At 46.0% G+C, this 17419-nt stretch overlaps 1 protein-coding gene across 1 annotated transcript in view; it reads right to left on the bottom strand.

Moving 5' to 3' along the window:
* The window catches only part of HS6ST2 (heparan sulfate 6-O-sulfotransferase 2), a 153900-nt gene extending 136789 nt beyond the window's left edge, over window positions 1–17111 (bottom strand). Inside the window, exon 1 of the mRNA XM_082207475.1 lies at window positions 15909–17111. Within this exon, the coding sequence (XP_082063601.1) occupies window positions 15909–16447 (539 nt within the window). The 5' untranslated portion in view covers window positions 16448–17111. The remainder of the gene's footprint in view (window positions 1–15908) is intronic.
* Between the last annotated feature and the right edge of the window lie 308 nt (window positions 17112–17419).

The following is a 17419-nucleotide window of genomic DNA, read 5'->3' as shown; positions in this document are numbered from 1 at the left end:
GCAACCATTTCCAAACCAGAAGCATACTGGGGGTTTTCTGGAGCTATTTGTTATTAAGCAAATAAATAATGCAGAAAAACAGCTTCAGAAAACTCCCTGTATGCTTCTGGTTTGGAAACTTATTTGGTTGCTCTCTTTAAAGAAAACAACCACCTCAAAGCAGCCACAGGCATCACTTCATGGGAGACGTTCCCTCTCCTAAGACCATACTTGCCATCTGAAACTTTCATAAGTATTGTTGTTGTTGAACTATTTTTAAGGAGTGGAGAACCCTGCTCCCTGGCTTATCACAAAAATCTTTCTAGGGTTTAAAATAATCTATTAATCTAACTGATCAACTGAGCAAAATGTTGCAGCCCATGTCTGCCTATGTGTGACATGTGAGAAGAACATCAACACAAGAAGGCAATGGGCAATTGGCACAGAATACCTAGAAGAATCAAATAGGGGGAAACAACACAAAACACAAATTTTGTTTCTGTAAACAAGAGTTCTAAAAAGAAAAGCATTTTTAAAAACCAAAGCAAGGAAAAGTGACCAGTGTTTTGGTACACAGCGCTGTAAAGCCACTGTTGATTCCACCTTAAACATCACTTATTATTTTGAACTTCTACCACCTGCTACACCTTTGCTTTAGCCCAGGGAACAGCGCATCATCCACAAGTGCTCTGGGAATCCTGGCTGCAATGCTTGCAAAAACACATTTCCAAAGCCCAATTCAGCAATTTCCTTTGAGGAACTATGTTTTGGATTTTAAACACGTCTGGAGAGCCAGTAGCATTAGCTCCACCCACTGATGGGAGCTCAGGTACACCTTTAAAAGGTTATTTTACCCACTGCTGTGAGCAGAGCATCTGCTTTGCATGCAGAAGGTCCCAGGTCCAACCCCCAATGGCATCACCAGGAAGGCTGGGAATATTTCCTGTCAGACACTCTGGAGAGCTACTGCCCATCAGTGTGGATGATACTGACCTAGATGGACTAATGGTCTGTATAAGGCAGTTTCCTCTGTTCAGCCTCCAGCATCTCCACTTCAAGAGTAGCAGCTGATGGGAAAGACCCTTCCCTGCCCCTGACCCTGGGGACAGGCTGCCAGTCAGAGTTGGACTAGATGGAGAAATAGGCTGGCAAGGTAAAGAGCAGCTTCAAGGAAGCCATTTCCTATTGCAATCCTCAGCTGGGAGCGAGTGGTGATGAGTGGGAGACCCTCAAAAGAAAACTCAAGAAAGCCCATTCTCTGAATCTGGGGACCAAGGAATCCTTCAGAGAACCGGGCACCAAGCTCATTTTTGCAAGATAGAAACTTGTTTTATTTAAGGAAGTTAGTTATTTATAGCTGAATTCTTATTGATTGCCTTTTAAGGTGAACTCCTCACAAGAGGCTCCAGAAAATAACCTTGCATATAAATTCACATTTTCAAGAAAAAAAACCAAATATTTAAAAGTAAGTCCAACACAATATACAGGCTAGCAATACGCCAATATAGATTACTTAAAATCCATTTAAAGCAACTTCTGGTAGCACCATATATTATTTTTTAAAATACTACTCAAAACAATTGGGATTTGGGTTGCAATTATATAATTTATATATTTGTCACCTGTGTCTGCTTTAAAAGTTTTGTTGATTTTATATTTGTTTTTAATGAAGATTGTTTATATATGCCTGTGTGTAGTTTTTAATGGATTGTGGGCTTTAGCTGTTTACTATCTCTTACGGACTGTACTCTGGTCCATGGGGTCATGAAGAGTCGGACACAACTAAATGACTAAACAACAGCATCTTCAATATTATGTTTACGCTGCTTGCAAAACTTTTTCATTTGAGTGATCTACGTTTTCTAAATGAATAAAAAGATTTAGGAATCTAAAATGCCCCTTTTACCTCTCCTGAAACCATATTACTTGGACGAGGGTCCCACTACCCAAAAGGCTCTGCCTTGACAGCCTCCAAATCTGATCTCAGAGCATGGGGGCAGGTTCATATGGCCAATGGAACTCCTTCAGATAGCCTGCCTCAAAACTATTTAGTGTTGTGGGGGTGGGCGGGCATGTTGCCCTCCAGAAGTGGTTAGACCACAATTCCCATCATCCCTGATCACTGGCCACAATAGCTGAGGCTGATGGGAGTGGGAATCCAACAATTGCAGGGTCACAGGGTTCCTTGCCCTTGATTTAGGTAGCAAACACCAGCACTTTAGACGGGTTCCAGAAGTGCACTGGAAACTATTACAACTGGCATAAAATTGGTGCTGTGCATGCCTAACACCCAGCTAACACCTGGGTGTTCACATTTTGCACAACAGGAAGCGGCTAAACCATCTGCAAAGGCAGCCCCTCACAAAGTGCCTTACAGTAGCCTAAGGACTTCAGTTATCCTTGGCGGTCACTAGTCTAGTGCAAAGGTAACAGAGGCTAGGCCTGCCCTCCCTAGATAGGGTCTTTGCTGGTGTACCAACCTCAGCGGATAAAAGGCAGTCTCTGCCACCTCTGCAAGTAACCCAGGGGAACCTGCAGAATTGGTCCTGTAGGAGGAGGGAACAGCCATCCAAAACTGGTTGCAAACCACAACTGAGACTGGCTGGACCAGTGGTTCTCAATGGGCGTGGCACACCAGATATCCACTATTTGCACACAACTTCCTGCAAACACCCCCAACCCCCCACGCATCCAACATGCTACTTCTTTTAAAAGAGAGAGTTTCAGATACAGATGGAGTCTTCTCCACAGCATGTTAACTTCACCATTTCCATGTAAAGCTGCAGCGATCTACATGAGTTAATTTGAGTGGATGCTGTGCTGAAGCACTGCCTTTATTATTATAGTTGCTGGAGAAACTAGAATTAATGCAAGGGATGGCACACAGAGGCCTCATCCATTTGATGTAAATCAAGGCACTGCACATTTAAATTGCTCTGCTTTCTTTCAGGAAAGTACATTGAAGTGATTCATTAGGCGCTGTGCCATTTGCGAGAAACAGAGCAATTCTCGTCAGCATACCAGAGCACCTCTGGTAGTCAAATTTAAAAAGCAATCAAGTCTACTAATACCTTCCTCTGGTGCCCATTTACATCAGTGGCAAACATGATTCCCAACAATTCTGATTTAAATGAATAAAGAGCAAATTAACCTCAGCTAATGCAACACAGAGGCAAAACCTACACAGCAAAACTTCATGACACCTCCACCTATGTATATTTCATTTCCTAAAACTCACCCATTATTCTCCCCTACATTTGATAATTCAATATAACATACTGCCAAGTTCAGAACAGATCACAAGTTATAAATATGAATCTCCCCCAGAAGCTTAGATGCATTCAACAGCATTGCAAGCAATCATTTATAGTACCATTTTAAAATTTATAATATCCCGGAAAGGCAGAGATTGTTGCTTGATGTACAGAAAAACTGCTTTTACTGAGCACCGGAAAGCTTTGCTTATGCGTGGAAATCATCCTCTGCTAAACAAGGACTGGCACAAATGACAGATTGGATGAAATGAAACATAATGAATAATTTGTGCTAGCTTGGAGCAGTCAGCTATGTATCTTCCTATAAACCAACACTTTCAGAGCTGTATACAGATACAAAACATTTAGGACTTTTTCACCAACATCACGGAGCTGCTTTAAAAAGGTGTCACTAAATAATTAACTCAGCAATCAGAACCTGGAAAAGGAGAAAACATGGCCCCAATCCAGCACACATACTGAAGTTCCACCAACACCATGAATCTTAAATACATATCATTTTAAACATGCGCTATTCTTTCCTGTGGGACTTTCACCGGTGATATTCAGAGTATCGGATCTTGGCATAAGGACCGGCATATAGCCGAATCGTAGAATTGGTAGGGAGCACAAGGTCATGTACTGCAACCCCCTGCAATGCAGGAATTGCACCTAAAGCCAATTAAGTCCACCACATTCTGTTCCTTTTTCGAACAGTTCCCACTATCGGAAAGTTCTTCCTGATGCTCAGTTGGAATCTCATGTCTTGTCATTTGCTCCATCTTTCACGTGACAGCCTTTCAGGTATTTGTGTCTTCTTTTCCTCATTTCAGAAAATGAGAAAAACATTTTCCCACCTCCAGTTCCCCTGCACCCCAAGAATGCTCAAAGATTATCGGCAGAGGCTCTGAGATTACACCCGCAAATTCCTTGAGTACCCCTGGGTGCAGCTCATTAGGCCTTGGAGGTCTGAATTCATGTCTGAGGTCATACTGAATTTTAGCCTGCCTGACCTTCTCCCTGCAAGTGTTGGCTACTCATTTAAATGCTTCCTTCATGATTTGCCCCATTTCTTATACAACCCCCTTTTAAATCTCAGGCCATCTAAACACTCCTTATGCAGCCAACCACACCAGTTTCTTTAGGTGACTCCTAATTTTCTTTCTTGTTGTAATTGTTTGTAGTTCTGCTTTCAGTATCTCACCTTTCAAAAACTCCCATCCACCATGAATTCCCTTCTCTTTAAGTATTTCTGACCGCAGGATCACACCCAGCATTTCCTTACGCTTCTTTGAAATTGGCTTTCCTAAAGTCCAGAGTGTGTGTCCAATTACACTTGGCTTTCCCTTTCCTCTGCATAATGAACCCCTGGAGGATGTGCTCACTTCCTACCAAGATTCCTGCTACTACTGTCCTTCCCTTTTAGTGAAGATCAGGTCCAAGATTGCTGATCCCCTTGTTGCTTCTTTCACATTCAGGGAGATGAGATTGTCAGTAAGTCTTCCTATAACAGTTTCCAAATTGAAGCAAACCAAGAAACCACACTTAGCAACATTGAAGCACATCACGATAGCAAACCACTGATTGTTCCCAAGCTAACCATAGTTTCCTGGTCTGCTCACACTATGATGGAAATGTGTTCAATTGGAGAAGGGAATGCTTTTGCACCCTAATATTCTGCTTCCAAAAATCTGTATTAGCTTGAACATAGTTACAGAAGAGGCAGAATGACCTCCACGAATCTCAAAGAGATGCTCCTTCCATACAGATCAGAGATAGGGAGGGTGGAGAATCTGTCCAATTAGCATTAAAGATTAACTTTTTATCTCCTTCTGTTTACTGTCCAAAGGTTAGTTTATTGTACTGGCCAACTTAAATGGTTAACTTGACAGTTCTGAAAATGTTATGTCACTGCTGATGTATAATGGACAACATGGCAGTAATTATGTAACAAATAGGACTTCTGCTGTTTGTGAGAAGGCATATAGTAACAGCTGTGCAAACCCTGTGACTATTACAGTTCCGATCACTGTATGGGGCTGTCCTTTACTGCAGTAAAGTCAATTAAAAAAGGGTATTGTCTTGCCTGAATACTGGTTGACTTTTTATTCATTTAGTTCTCTACCAGGAGACAAACTTAGAGTGTTCGTGGTACAATGTCAACAGTTCTAAACACTGATGTTTTAAGGTTTTATTTGTGGTTTTAGATATGTATTTACCATCTTGTGAATTCCTGCACATAAGTGCTGGCCTGTCCACTTTATCACTGTTGACTCTTCACTGGTGAACGCATTTAGAATCATAGAATCATAGAGTTGGAAGAGACCACAAGGGCCATCGAGTCCAACCCCCTGCCAAGCAGGAAACACCATCAGAGCACTCCTGACTTATGGTTGTCAAGCCTCTGCTTAAAGACCTCCAAAGCAGGAGACTCCACCACACTCCTTGGCAGCAAATTCCACTGTTGAACAGCTCTTACTGTCAGGAAGTTCTTCCTAATGTTTAGGTGGAATCTTCTTTCTTGTAGTTTGGATCCATTGCTCTGTGTCCACTTCTCTATAGCAGCAGAAAACAACCTTTCTCCCTCCTCTATGTGACATCCTTTTATATATTTGAACATGGCTATCATATCACCCCTTAACCTCCTCTTCTCCAGGCTAAACATGCCCAGCTCCCTTAGCCGTTCCTCATAAGGCATCGTTTCCAGGCCTTTGACCATTTTGGTTGCCCTCCTCTGGACACGTTCCAGTTTGTCAGTGTCCTTCTTGAACTGTGGTGCCCAGAACTGGACACAGTACTCCAGGTGAGGTCTGACCAGAGCAGAATACAGAGGCACTATTACTTCCCTTGATCTAGATGCTATACTCCTATTGATGCAGCCCAGAATTGCATTGGCTTTTTTAGCTGCCGCGTCACACTGTTGGCTCAGTTTCTACCAAGCAACTCAAAATAAGCAAAGTGACTGGACTTTGAGAGTATTTGTATACATGGGCTTTATGCTTCATGTGGGTGAGTGTCCAGGAGGTTGTAGCTAGACTCACTGGAATGGCCTTAGCTCTGCATGCAGAAGGTCCCAGGTTCCATCCCTGGAGTCTCCAAGTACGGCTGTGGGAGACTCCTTGCCTGAAATCCTGGAGAAGCTGCTACCAGTCAGTGCAGACAATATGGAGCCCAGCACTGGTATGACGTCTATTGGGGACTGCAGAATATTCCCAAGCAAAAGCTTGAGTTATGTCCCGGCAGAGATATGATTTCTGACTGCTGCTCATTTCTTTGCTTTACTGTCATTTCGAGTCTTCTGTCTCTTCCCCCCTCGTCACACTCACCTCTCCACAGGATTCATGTGCGTTATCGATGGGAAAGGTCTATTAAAATGACATCTACCTCCAGGATGAGAAAACACCCATGACAACTGAAGTAGCTTTTAAAAGCTATTACATGCACACACCCCTTCACTACTGTCAAAAAAGGAAGTCCAGAATGCATGTTGTAGCAAACATAATGCACTATGCTAAAGGCTGTGTGATTTTTATTTGCACCTTCACTGGTTATTTTAGAGTATTTTATTGTATTGCAATTTGCTTTCCACTGAATTAAAAGTGTAATACAATGCAATAAAATAAAAAATATAAAAGAAGGAACAAAAATACAATTAAAAATCAATATAGTTAATGTGGGCATGCCCAGTATTTGAAATTTGCTAGGTGCAAATTTCAGCCACTTGTGACCAAGTAAAGATGCCTGGGCGCCAAATGTCTCCACCATCTGGAAGTGCCTGCCTGGGCATCCTTTGATCTTGACTGTTTTTACACACTAGCAGCACATCCTATAGAATTCTCTTTGTTATATTTTATCTGCGCAATCAGAATGAATTTCAGGAACCAAAAGGTCCTATGGAAAAATACAAATTTCGAGCCATCCAGCCCCAAAATGGCAACAAGGCATTCTGTTTTGGCAACTGTAACCCTGGTTTAAGGAGCCATTTGGAGCCTAGCTTATTTATCCGAGTTCCTACCACTGGGCCGCATGCCCTGGGCCACCTGAATTAAGCCCACGAACCACCAGTGGCCCAAGGACTACAATCAATCATATATTATAGAGTCACAGGTCCATTAAAACAAAACTAAGTAAGAGTATGTTTTAATGATCACATTTTTATTCTTAAAGCACAATATGATACCAGAGGGGGGAGGAACATGAAATACAAATGGCTATTAAGAGTGAGTGTACCCCCTTATGAGACATTTAAGCAGAAAAGAGGAACTTGGCCACTAACTCTGTCATTAACTTGTTTGTATCAGCCAATAAGCTCGCTGGAAGGACAGATCCAATACTTTGGCCCCCTCATGAGAAGAGAAGACTCCCTAGAAAAGACCCTGGTGTTGGGAAAGATGGAGGGCACAAGGAGAAGGGGATGACAGAGGACGAGATGGTTGGACAGTGTTCTCGAAACTACAAACATGAGTCTGACCAAACTGCGGGAGGCAGTGGAAGACAGGAGTGCCTGGCGTGCTCTGGTCCAGGGGGTCACGAAGAGTCGGACACTACTAAACAACAAAAGCAGCCAATAAATATTCCAGATATACCTCCTAGCATCCTTCCAGGGTGTTTCCTCGTAAGGGGCAAAGTGGTCCATTATATTCAAAAGAGGCATGGCCCAGATTAGGAATCCCTAACCTAGAACAGGGTGGGAAAATTCATGGCTCTCCAGATGTAGCTTCACTGCTACTTCCATCAGCCCTGACTACTGGCCCTGCCGCTTGGAGCCAATCCAGCAACAGCTGGAGGGCCATCGGTTCACCATCCCTGACTGCTAGAGAGCCAGGGATAATGGAGTTGTGCGTGTTTGGTTTTTAAAGGAAAACTCAATTTAAACCACAGGGATATTTGCAAGAGTCAATGGTTTCTGGAAAGCTTCCAATATAGCTTGTTATGCACTCCTGCCTCAAACACCACTGTGAGTATCTCCAGAGGTCCCTGTTGCTTCGTTTTTCTCTTCTTTACAACATGGACCCTGGATTTATTGCTACAGACAAGTTAGGTAGATGCTTTCCATAATAATTAGCCAAGGCTGGGAAGGCTCTCAATTCCTTCAGACTCTCTTGCCCAGGTGTTCGGATTTGTTGTTGTTGTTCCTGGATGTTGTTTTCTGCTTTCCTCGCCAGGAGCTCTGTGGTGTCTATGAGCCAATCAAATGACCCAGGAAAGTAACGTTTTCTCCCTAATCCAGTCTCCCATAATGAACTGACCGGTGCTAATTTGGGATTAAGACATCCAGACACAGGACTGTTTCAAAGGAGATGGACAGTCCCAGGCTAACACTGCTTGGGTTTCTGCCATGTACCCTGACACCCTAGTTGTAGAAGCTGTTCCAAAGTAGGAACCCCTTTGTTTTCAGGGATTGGGGGAGGAGTGTCAGTGAAAAAGAATTGGGGTCAATTCTTCACTTCCTTTTGGAAACCACAAGGGAACCAAAATATTCACAGAAATTCATCACTGCTGGTGTAATGCTGCCATACAAATCAATTGTGCAACCTGCATTTGGGATACTGTGAGCAGTTCTGGCAACCTCACCTCAAAAAGGACATTGTAGGTTCAGAAAAAGGCAACCCAAATGAATAAGGGGTGCAGCAAATCCCCCAAGAGGAAAGGTGGCAGCATTTGGAGTTTTCATTTGGAGAACAAGCAAGTTTATAAAATGGTGCATGTTTGTCTTTGTCTGTTGTGGCACCAGAACTTGGGGACACCCAACGAATCTGAATGATGGAAGATTCAGGACAGAATTTCATGCAGCATAGTTAAACTATGGAACTCATTCCCACAAGAGGCAATGGTGCCCACCAGCTTGGATGGATTTAGAAGAGAATTAGGCAGATTTGTGGAGGATAAGGCTATCAACGGCTACTAGCCATGATGGCCATGCTCAGTGCTATTTTTCTAGAAAAAGAGGTGCCAGAGGTGGACACCTCCCTCATTTTCTTAGAAGAGCAATGTCACCCACCCGAGAGGTGCCAGAACTTAGATCTGGTGAGTTCTGGCTGAAAAAAGGCCGGCAATGTTTCTGAATACAGTTCCTGGAAATCGCAGGAGGGAAGAGGGCTCTTATGCGCAAGCCCTGCTTGAAGGTTTCCCATGGGGGCATCTGGGTGGCCACCATGAGAAGAGAATGTCAGGCTAGATGGGTGATTGGCTCACTCTGCTCCTAGCCACTCATTGAATCTTAACGGTATCCCCACTAGTATAAAAAGGGAAGTCCCATTAGTATAAAAACTCAGAGGCAGAGCCCTTGCCTTGCAGGCAGAAGCGAGTCTACCCCATTGTGTCAAACAGGTCTTACTCTCAGTGCCTAGGATTGCAGCTTTAGAACAGCCTTCCCCAACCTGGTGCTCTCCAGAAGTTTTAGAGTCCATCAGCAGCAAGTGAGCTGGCTAGGGCTGATGGGAGTTGTACTCCAATAGATCAGGAGAGGACTAGGCTGAGGAAAGCATCCTTCAGAAAGAATGTCAGGGAAAGCTAGCAACTAACATGAGAATACAGGTATGGTATGGTACCTGGAAGATCTGTTGAAAGGGAGGCCCAAGGCTGTAGCTCTTTTGTGTTTTATCTCTGCCTTATCTCAGCAGAAAGAACTTTGGCTAATCCCTCACCAGCTGGTGGCTGTTAGACTGACAGCACAAAAGAAACCAAGAACAAGTTCATCTAACAGGTGTGAGGAGGAGGGAAGAGAATGATGTTCACACCCAGCTTTCCTTTTTTAGCACACACAAACTGCAATCACAATAATTGCTCATCAAGAAGACATTATTTCCAGGGGAGGAGGCTATCACTGCAGCTAGTAAGAGGGCTATGCAATTATTTTATTAAAAAGGATGAGTACAGAGACATTAAAACTGTTTTAGGGGTTGTTGTTTTTGGGTGGGGGAAAGAGGGATTCTACAAGAAAAGCAAAAGTCAGCACATAAAGAAAAAAATCCAAAATTCACAGAAGGGCAATACCTGGCCAACCAAAATGTTGCAAGCTCCCTAGTTCTCCAGAACTCTTTATCTGGCTAGATATTAAACTAAGCAGCCATGGGGACAGGGCGGGGGGGGGGGAGCTGGATTATTGTTAAAGGCGTAAAGCAGGAGTGGGAAACCTTGGGGCTGGGGGCCAAATATGGCTTGCAGCCCTCTGTATCTGGCTCACAGCCCTCGCCCCAGGCCATGCCGCTCACTGCTCCTGCTTCACACCCCGCCCCCCACATGTGCTTATGCCTGGCTGGAATGTGTCCTTAAGCTCTGATGATGCCACTTATTTGTCCTGATGGAGATGGTGGGTGTACCTGTGTCTGCCTCCAGGTCACATCTTTTGCTCCACCCACTTTTTGCCTCTGGCCGTTACTGGCATGCACATGCAGACACAGGCAGGCTGATGAGCACAGATTAAATCCTGCTGGGAACAGAGTGGTGCTGCCAATGCAGGATTAAACCCTGTCCTCCAAGCCCATCAGCTGATGCCACCATGTGATGTCAGCTGATGGCTGGATGGCCATGATTGCAGGGAAATGGCCTGGTGGGCCAAACTGGGTCCCAAGGGGGCTGGAAGTTCCCTACTCCTGGTCTGCTCTCACATGCAGCAGCCCTCCAGGGTCACTGGCAGGGAAGGGCTTCCCCCTTCACCAGATACCTGAGACTGTTAACTGGAGACAGGAGCCACATCAGGGAGAGGTCACTGCAGGAGAAGGACCGTGAGCAACACCACGGAAGGGGCATCTCTAGGGCCCAGGTTAAATCGACAAGCCAGGAGGTTTAATGTAATGTTAATGTAATCTTGTTATATTTATAGCACTGGAATGTTGGGTTATGCAGTCATTTTATTATGTTATTGTGAATTTTTTCTTGCAATGGTTGATTTTGAGATGCTTTCCTGCTTCCTTTGCTGCAAGCTGCTTTGAGCATGATTCTTTTTTGTGGAAAAGTGACATACAAATACAATTATGAATGAATGAAACAGGCTGAGCCTGGGGTCTTCTCCTATGGAGTAACAGGACCCCCCCCCCCATCTGATCTCTGGCCTGCTTCACATGGAAATAAGGGCAGAAGGCGGAAAGAAAATCAACTAGCCTTAGGATTAGACCAGGTTTTGAAAGAGTTCAACATTGAAAACCCTCCCTATTTTACAGTAGACAGATCCCCAACCTCACATTTGCTGATCCACAAGATGTCTTGGCCACCCAGATTCCCAAACTGGATCTCTCTCTGTCTTACAAAGAGTCAGGTTTGGGGTAAGGGCAAGGAGGTTGGAACAGTTCAACAAGCCTGGAGCCTTGCCTATAAAAGTCTACCAAGCACATGGATGGAATAAAAAAAGGATCCAGGGTCTTGAATGAGCACAGTTAAGATTCTTTCTTTCTAAAGGGATTTTCAGATGCATGCAGCCCTGCAAGGAGAGAAAGGAATGGAATTCCAAAAGGCGCACAGAGAGACAAAGGAAAGGATGGGGGAGACAAACAAGCCTGGGGTCTCATCTTGGAATGAAGATACAGTGGTGCCTCGCAAGATGAAATTAATTCATTCTGCGAGTTTTTTCGTCTAGCGAATTTTTCGTCTTGTGAAGCACGGTGTCGGAAAAGTTTTGGAAAAGCTTCAAAAATCACCAAAAACCTCAAAAAAAGGCTACCACACTGTGTTCTATGAATTGCTCCTCGAAGTCAAGTCACAACTGTATTAATGGTGTTAAGAAAAAGGAAACAAACTTGCAAGACGTTTTCGTCTTGCGAAGCAAGCCCATAGGGAAATTCGTCTTGCGAAGCAGCTCAAAAACCGCAAAACCCTTTCATCTAGCGAGTTTTTCGTCTTGCGAGGCATTCGTCTTGCGGGGCACCACTGTAGGCAGAAGGGTAATGATTTTGAGCCTTCACCATAGATGGCAGTGTGGCATTAACTGGTAGGAAAGAAATTTGAGAAAGACAACACACAACCGGTTTCACATAAATCTGTGCTTAGACCTGATGGTTCAGATAGAATGCAACAGAATGAATATTAAGGAAATGTGTCTGGCAGCCACAGAACCACCTCATGTTTACCCTGCCTATACCAGGATAATCACAGTTGAATATGCTTTTTAAAAATCAAATTGTTAATTACTGCAATCAAGTATTTTTTTAAAAGCATCCAAGGCACTGTTTGGAATGGGAACAAATGCCCTTATCAGCAACAGTGCTTATCATCGCAGTTCAGGCTTTTCTTTTCATTTTTAATGACTGCATATATTTAGAAATTTCAAGTACCAGAAGATGCCAAACTTAAACCCAAACCCAGTTCAGGAGTGAGAAGTCACCTTGCTTCTTAGAGCAAAGATTTAAAATATACTAAATTCGCAGGTGATTCTCAAAAATCAGAACTCTGCTCATAAGCGCACCTCAGTGGCTTTATCAACATAGCGGCTTTCAGGTCTGATTAGAGACCTAAAAGAAATAAGGAAAGATTTGAACAGAGAGAGAGAGAGAGGGAGAGAGAAGAACCCCCTGGATAAAAAGCCACAGAGTAGCTGTTTTTGAGATAGGTTTCTGAAAAGAAACCATTTTTATTTTTTTTTGCAGAAGAACTTGGTCCTATTTGTATGTGTCTGAAATCAAGTAGGATTCCCCCAAAAGGCAGCAGAGATCGTCTCCTGGATTTATCCACAAACCACAGGCCTTCCTTCCACAGCTGTAACAAACAAAGCTGCCCGTAAGCCATGCGACTTGGGTGAACCACAAGCGTTATTGAATGCTCTGCTGAAGATAAGCCACACAGCCTGCACATCCCTTTCTTCCAAATAGCCATTTTAGGATGGATCTCTGCTGTGCCTCTTAGCCCTGTATCACGCACCCACACACCCTTCCCTCCTTTGTGCCCCCCCCCCCCGCTGCACACACAAAGAAGCTCTGTACTGTATTTGCTTGTCCCAAATTCATATGCAGCTCAAGTCTCTGAGTATCTGGGACTCAGTGGTTTCCTTGGTTCACAGCTGATCTGTGCACGTTGTGCTTGTGATCCCAAGGCATTTCACACTTCAGAGCAACTCAGGATATACCCCAGACAATCTCTTGCTACAGCTCTCTCCCTGGGTCTCCAGTCAAAAAACTAGAAGATATTTTGTATCAGTGACAAAGACCAGTCATGCAAAAGCACAAACAGGCAGCCAATGCAAAGGACCCTGGAACAAAGAACGCAGAGACATAAAATTCAATTACTGGGAGAGACCCCTGAACCTCAGGAAAGTTTATCCCATCAGTCTCCAGAAATTGGATTAGTTGACAGCCCCAGAGTTGTTTAAACTATTTAAAATAGGTCTTTTGTATGCTAAACAGGGGCTCTGTTTTTGAATTGCAAATACCAAGCAAATCATTATCTCAGTTCCTGAGATGGACATGGCTCCTGGATTAACAAGCAGCAGCTGCTCATGTCCTTCCAGGTGCAATGTTTGTAGTTGGGCTGAGAAAAAGAAGAAATTAGGGGACGCAAATAAAGCTGAAACTCAACGACAAATAAAAAACACCTCTGGCAGTAAGTGAAAAGAATTAACTCTGCATATTTCATGTTTTACAAAGGAAGGTGTGGGCCTCCCTTCCCTTACTGCCCCTACTTGATCCCAAACATGCTAGGCGCTAGATGTGGTGCTCCCACTGGCAGTAGGGAGGTGGGTGGGCATGGAAAAATGCAGTCCCTGCAGCAAAGAAGTGCAGCATGAACTTTCAAAGCCACTGAGAGGTCTTGCACGGCTCAGCAGAGTCTACCTTCCTCAAACACAACCAGCATCCACAGATGGAGAAAGCACGTAGAGAAGCTGCAAGAGCACCTTGACTCTGAAAGGGCTGTTCATCTGTCTCTCTCTCTCACACACCCTCACACAATTTTTATGACACATTCAACCATCCTTGTGCTAGACAGCACTGTTTACAAAGAAGCAACTTCATACTGAACTGAAAATGCTATTTTGGACACAGGACCAAAAGCAAGATATCTAGCTGGGTGGGAGGGCAGAATTGGCTCAGAGGAAGGGCAGTGAGCTTACAGCAGAAAAGATAAGGCTGTGAAGATAAGGCCCAATAATCCCTTAGGTGTCTGGGGCTTTGAGCCTGCTTGGTAACATCATCTCACTGAACAATGGGGAACCTGTGGACCTTCAGACGTTGTTGGCCTACAAATTCCATCATCCATGCTGGCTGGGGATCATAGGGGTTGGGATTCCAATAACATCCAGAGGGCCACATGCCTGAGATCTAGTATCTCTTGTGTGAACAGGCCTCAAATCAAGAGATAAGTACCACCACTTGCTAAATCAGTTTTCTCCAGCATGGAGCCCTGCAGATATTTTGGACAACAGCCCCCATCAATCCCAGCCATGCTGATGGGATTTGGAGTCCAGGAACATCTGGAAGGCACCCTAAATAGTTGGGTATTGTTTTCATTGTTAGCTCAGTCTTAAGTACTAGCCAATGGGTGATAAAGGATGCATTTCGGGGAAAGGCAGAGGACTTTGCTTACCCAAATAAATGAAATAAACTTCAAAACAAAACAAAAACCCGTGATACACTTGAATAACCTGCATTCATGGTTCCTGCTGATTGCAGAGGGTGGAAGAACAGAGCAAAAAAAAGAGAGGATCTTTAAGGTTCCCAAGCGCAAACTGGACAGCTGTAATCTGCAAAGATGGTAACAGATTACTATAAAATTGCTCTTGAATGGGCAATGGGGGAGGGCTGGAGGAACTGCCAGATCATAATGTCCGGAAGGGGGAAGGATACCTGGGAAATATTGGAATGCTTTTATTACTGTGCTAGAACACTGGAGTGAGAATTGAAAGGGTTGGAGAGATTACATGTTCTATGGAGCGAAAGATTCTCTCTCCAGAAAGGAGAAATGATGCGAGGGGAGATGTATTAACCCTCCATAGGTTTTTTTTAGAGGCAAGGAGTTTTCTGTTTGCAAAGGATGGGATGAAACCAAGAGGAAATCTAGATCCCAGTGTATTTTTAAGAAGCCAGTGCTAGAACACCAGATCCTAACCCAGTTTCCTCAAAAAGAAATGTTGATTGGGAATTCTTTCCAGGCAGGCATGTCCTGGAAGGTTCCACTCGAACCAAGGGAACTATTTCCCCCCAAATCAGGTGTGCTTGGGATTGTGAGACCAAGTTGGTCTCTTCAGGGTTTTTACTCAAAAACTGGGCAACAGGAAGATCACAAGGGCTCTCCCTGGAGATAAGGAGAGTGGAGGATAGCAGGCCTCAATTCTGTGCATGTTTACTGCAGTGTAAACCAGGGTCTTATTCCCATAAGAACATAATAAGAGCCTCTTGGATCAGGCCAATGGCCCCTATAGCCCAGTATCCTGTTCTCACAGTGTCCCCACAGGGAATGTTGAACCAGATGAGTAAACATGCACAGGATTGAGGCCTGCCATCCTCCACTCACTTTATATCCATGGAGAGCTCTGGTTCTTATGGGACACCAGATAAGGCCAAGTGCCCATTTAGCCCAGCGTCTTCTTCCCATCAGGGCCGGCTGGGCTGCTGAACCAGACGGGGCATGGGCCTGATCCAGGGGGGTGTTGTTCTGAACGTAGTAAGGTGACGCGCCGGCCACCCCAGATGGGCCCGCTCCATCCGTAGGGATCTCCCTGCTTTGTCCCCCGTCCCGCCTGTGTCTCACCTGGTGGGGCGCAGCTTGGCGTCCTTTTTGCTGTCCACCACGGCCGGGACGCAGTTGGTCAGCTCGGTCCAGTCGGCGTGGAGCCCGCAGCTCCAGCCAGTGGAGAAGCGGGAGAAGAGCCAGGTCTCTCGCTTGCCCGGCCGGAGGCAGGTGCACTTTTTCTGCCCGGCCTTGCACTCGCAAGGTTGCTCCAGCTGGATGTTGCGCACCAGGTGGCGCCCGAAGGTGGTGCCGCCCGTCTTCTGGATGTGCAGGAAAACGATCAGATCGTCGCCAGCGATCTGGAAGTCCACGCGGCGCAGCAGGTCGGCTTCCGAGAAGTTCAGGCGCGGCACGAAGCGCGGAGGGCTCTCGTCCTCCGCCCGGTAAGGGTCCCCTCCCTGGCCGGCCTGCCGCGCCAGCAGGGCGGATGGGGCGGCCTCGGCCAGGCGCTGCCGCAGCTGGCACTCGCTACCCGGGCACACGTACTGCAGCACCAGCCCCCCGAAGAGCAGCAGCATCACCAGCGCCGCCAGCCCCCGGTGCCAGCGCTCCTCCATGGCCGGGGCGGGCGCATCGCCGCCGCCCGACGGCCCCGGTCACCGCCCCGCCAGCGTCGCCGCCGCCGTCCTCCTTCTCGCCGCTGCCTCCATACCGGTGCGCACCGAAGAACGGCTCCCTCCACTTCTCCTGCCGCCGACGCCGTCGCTCTGCCTGCCCGCTGCGGCTCCAGCGCCCGCCCCCGGCCCGCCCCTCGACGGCTGCAGTCCCCGCCTCAGGAGCGGCCTCTCCACTCAGAAGAAGCCTTTGTCTTTTCTGCCGGAGCGCCCGCGCCTCGCTTGCCTCCTCCTCCTCCTCGGAAAGGCAGCCGGACCCACCCCGAGCGCAGCGCCGACCCCGGCAGGAACAGAGATCCTCCACTCCAAAGACGCGCCTCGCTCTCCTGGTTGCTGGCGCGGTTTCTCCCTGTCGCTCCTAGGAAGAGGCGCTGCTGAAAGATTCACACGTCCTGGGGAGACCTGGGCACTGTCGCTCTTCCACGCAGCTTTCTCCGGCTCCCCCCCCCGTCCAGTTTGGGAGCCTCTAAGGCCGTCTCCTTTCCCTAGAGCCATCATTTATTTCCCTCTCTGTCACACACGCGCACATATAATGCCTGCCTTCCATGTTTCCACCCTCTGGGTTGGCAATGGCTTTTCCCAACCTGGTGCCCTCCGTAAGTTTCTGGGACTCCCATTCCCATCTTCCCTGACGAGGCAGGCGCTGTGATCTGAAGAACACCAGCCTAGGCTTGAAGGCCAGGCTCAGGGATCACACCAGAATACATTCAGCAGAGGAAAATGGCCTCTCTTAGTAGGTGAAGAAATTGACACCACCAGCACCAGCTTTCATCAGAAGGTCTCAAGGTTTAAAATTCAGAATTGAAAACGTGTGGGTTAAGAACAGAGAGATCTTTTAAAAGCATTTGCTTGCTGGGTCAGGCCAACTAGATGCTACCAGGAAGCCCAAAAGCAAACCATGAGGGCAATAGTTGC

This window comes from Podarcis vaucheri (assembly GCF_965113315.1).
Source record: "Podarcis vaucheri genome assembly, chromosome: Z".
In the NCBI taxonomy this organism is placed as follows: domain Eukaryota; kingdom Metazoa; phylum Chordata; class Lepidosauria; order Squamata; family Lacertidae; genus Podarcis; species Podarcis vaucheri.
Note: the sequence above shows the minus strand (reverse complement) of the source record. Positions and strands in the feature narration are given on the sequence as shown.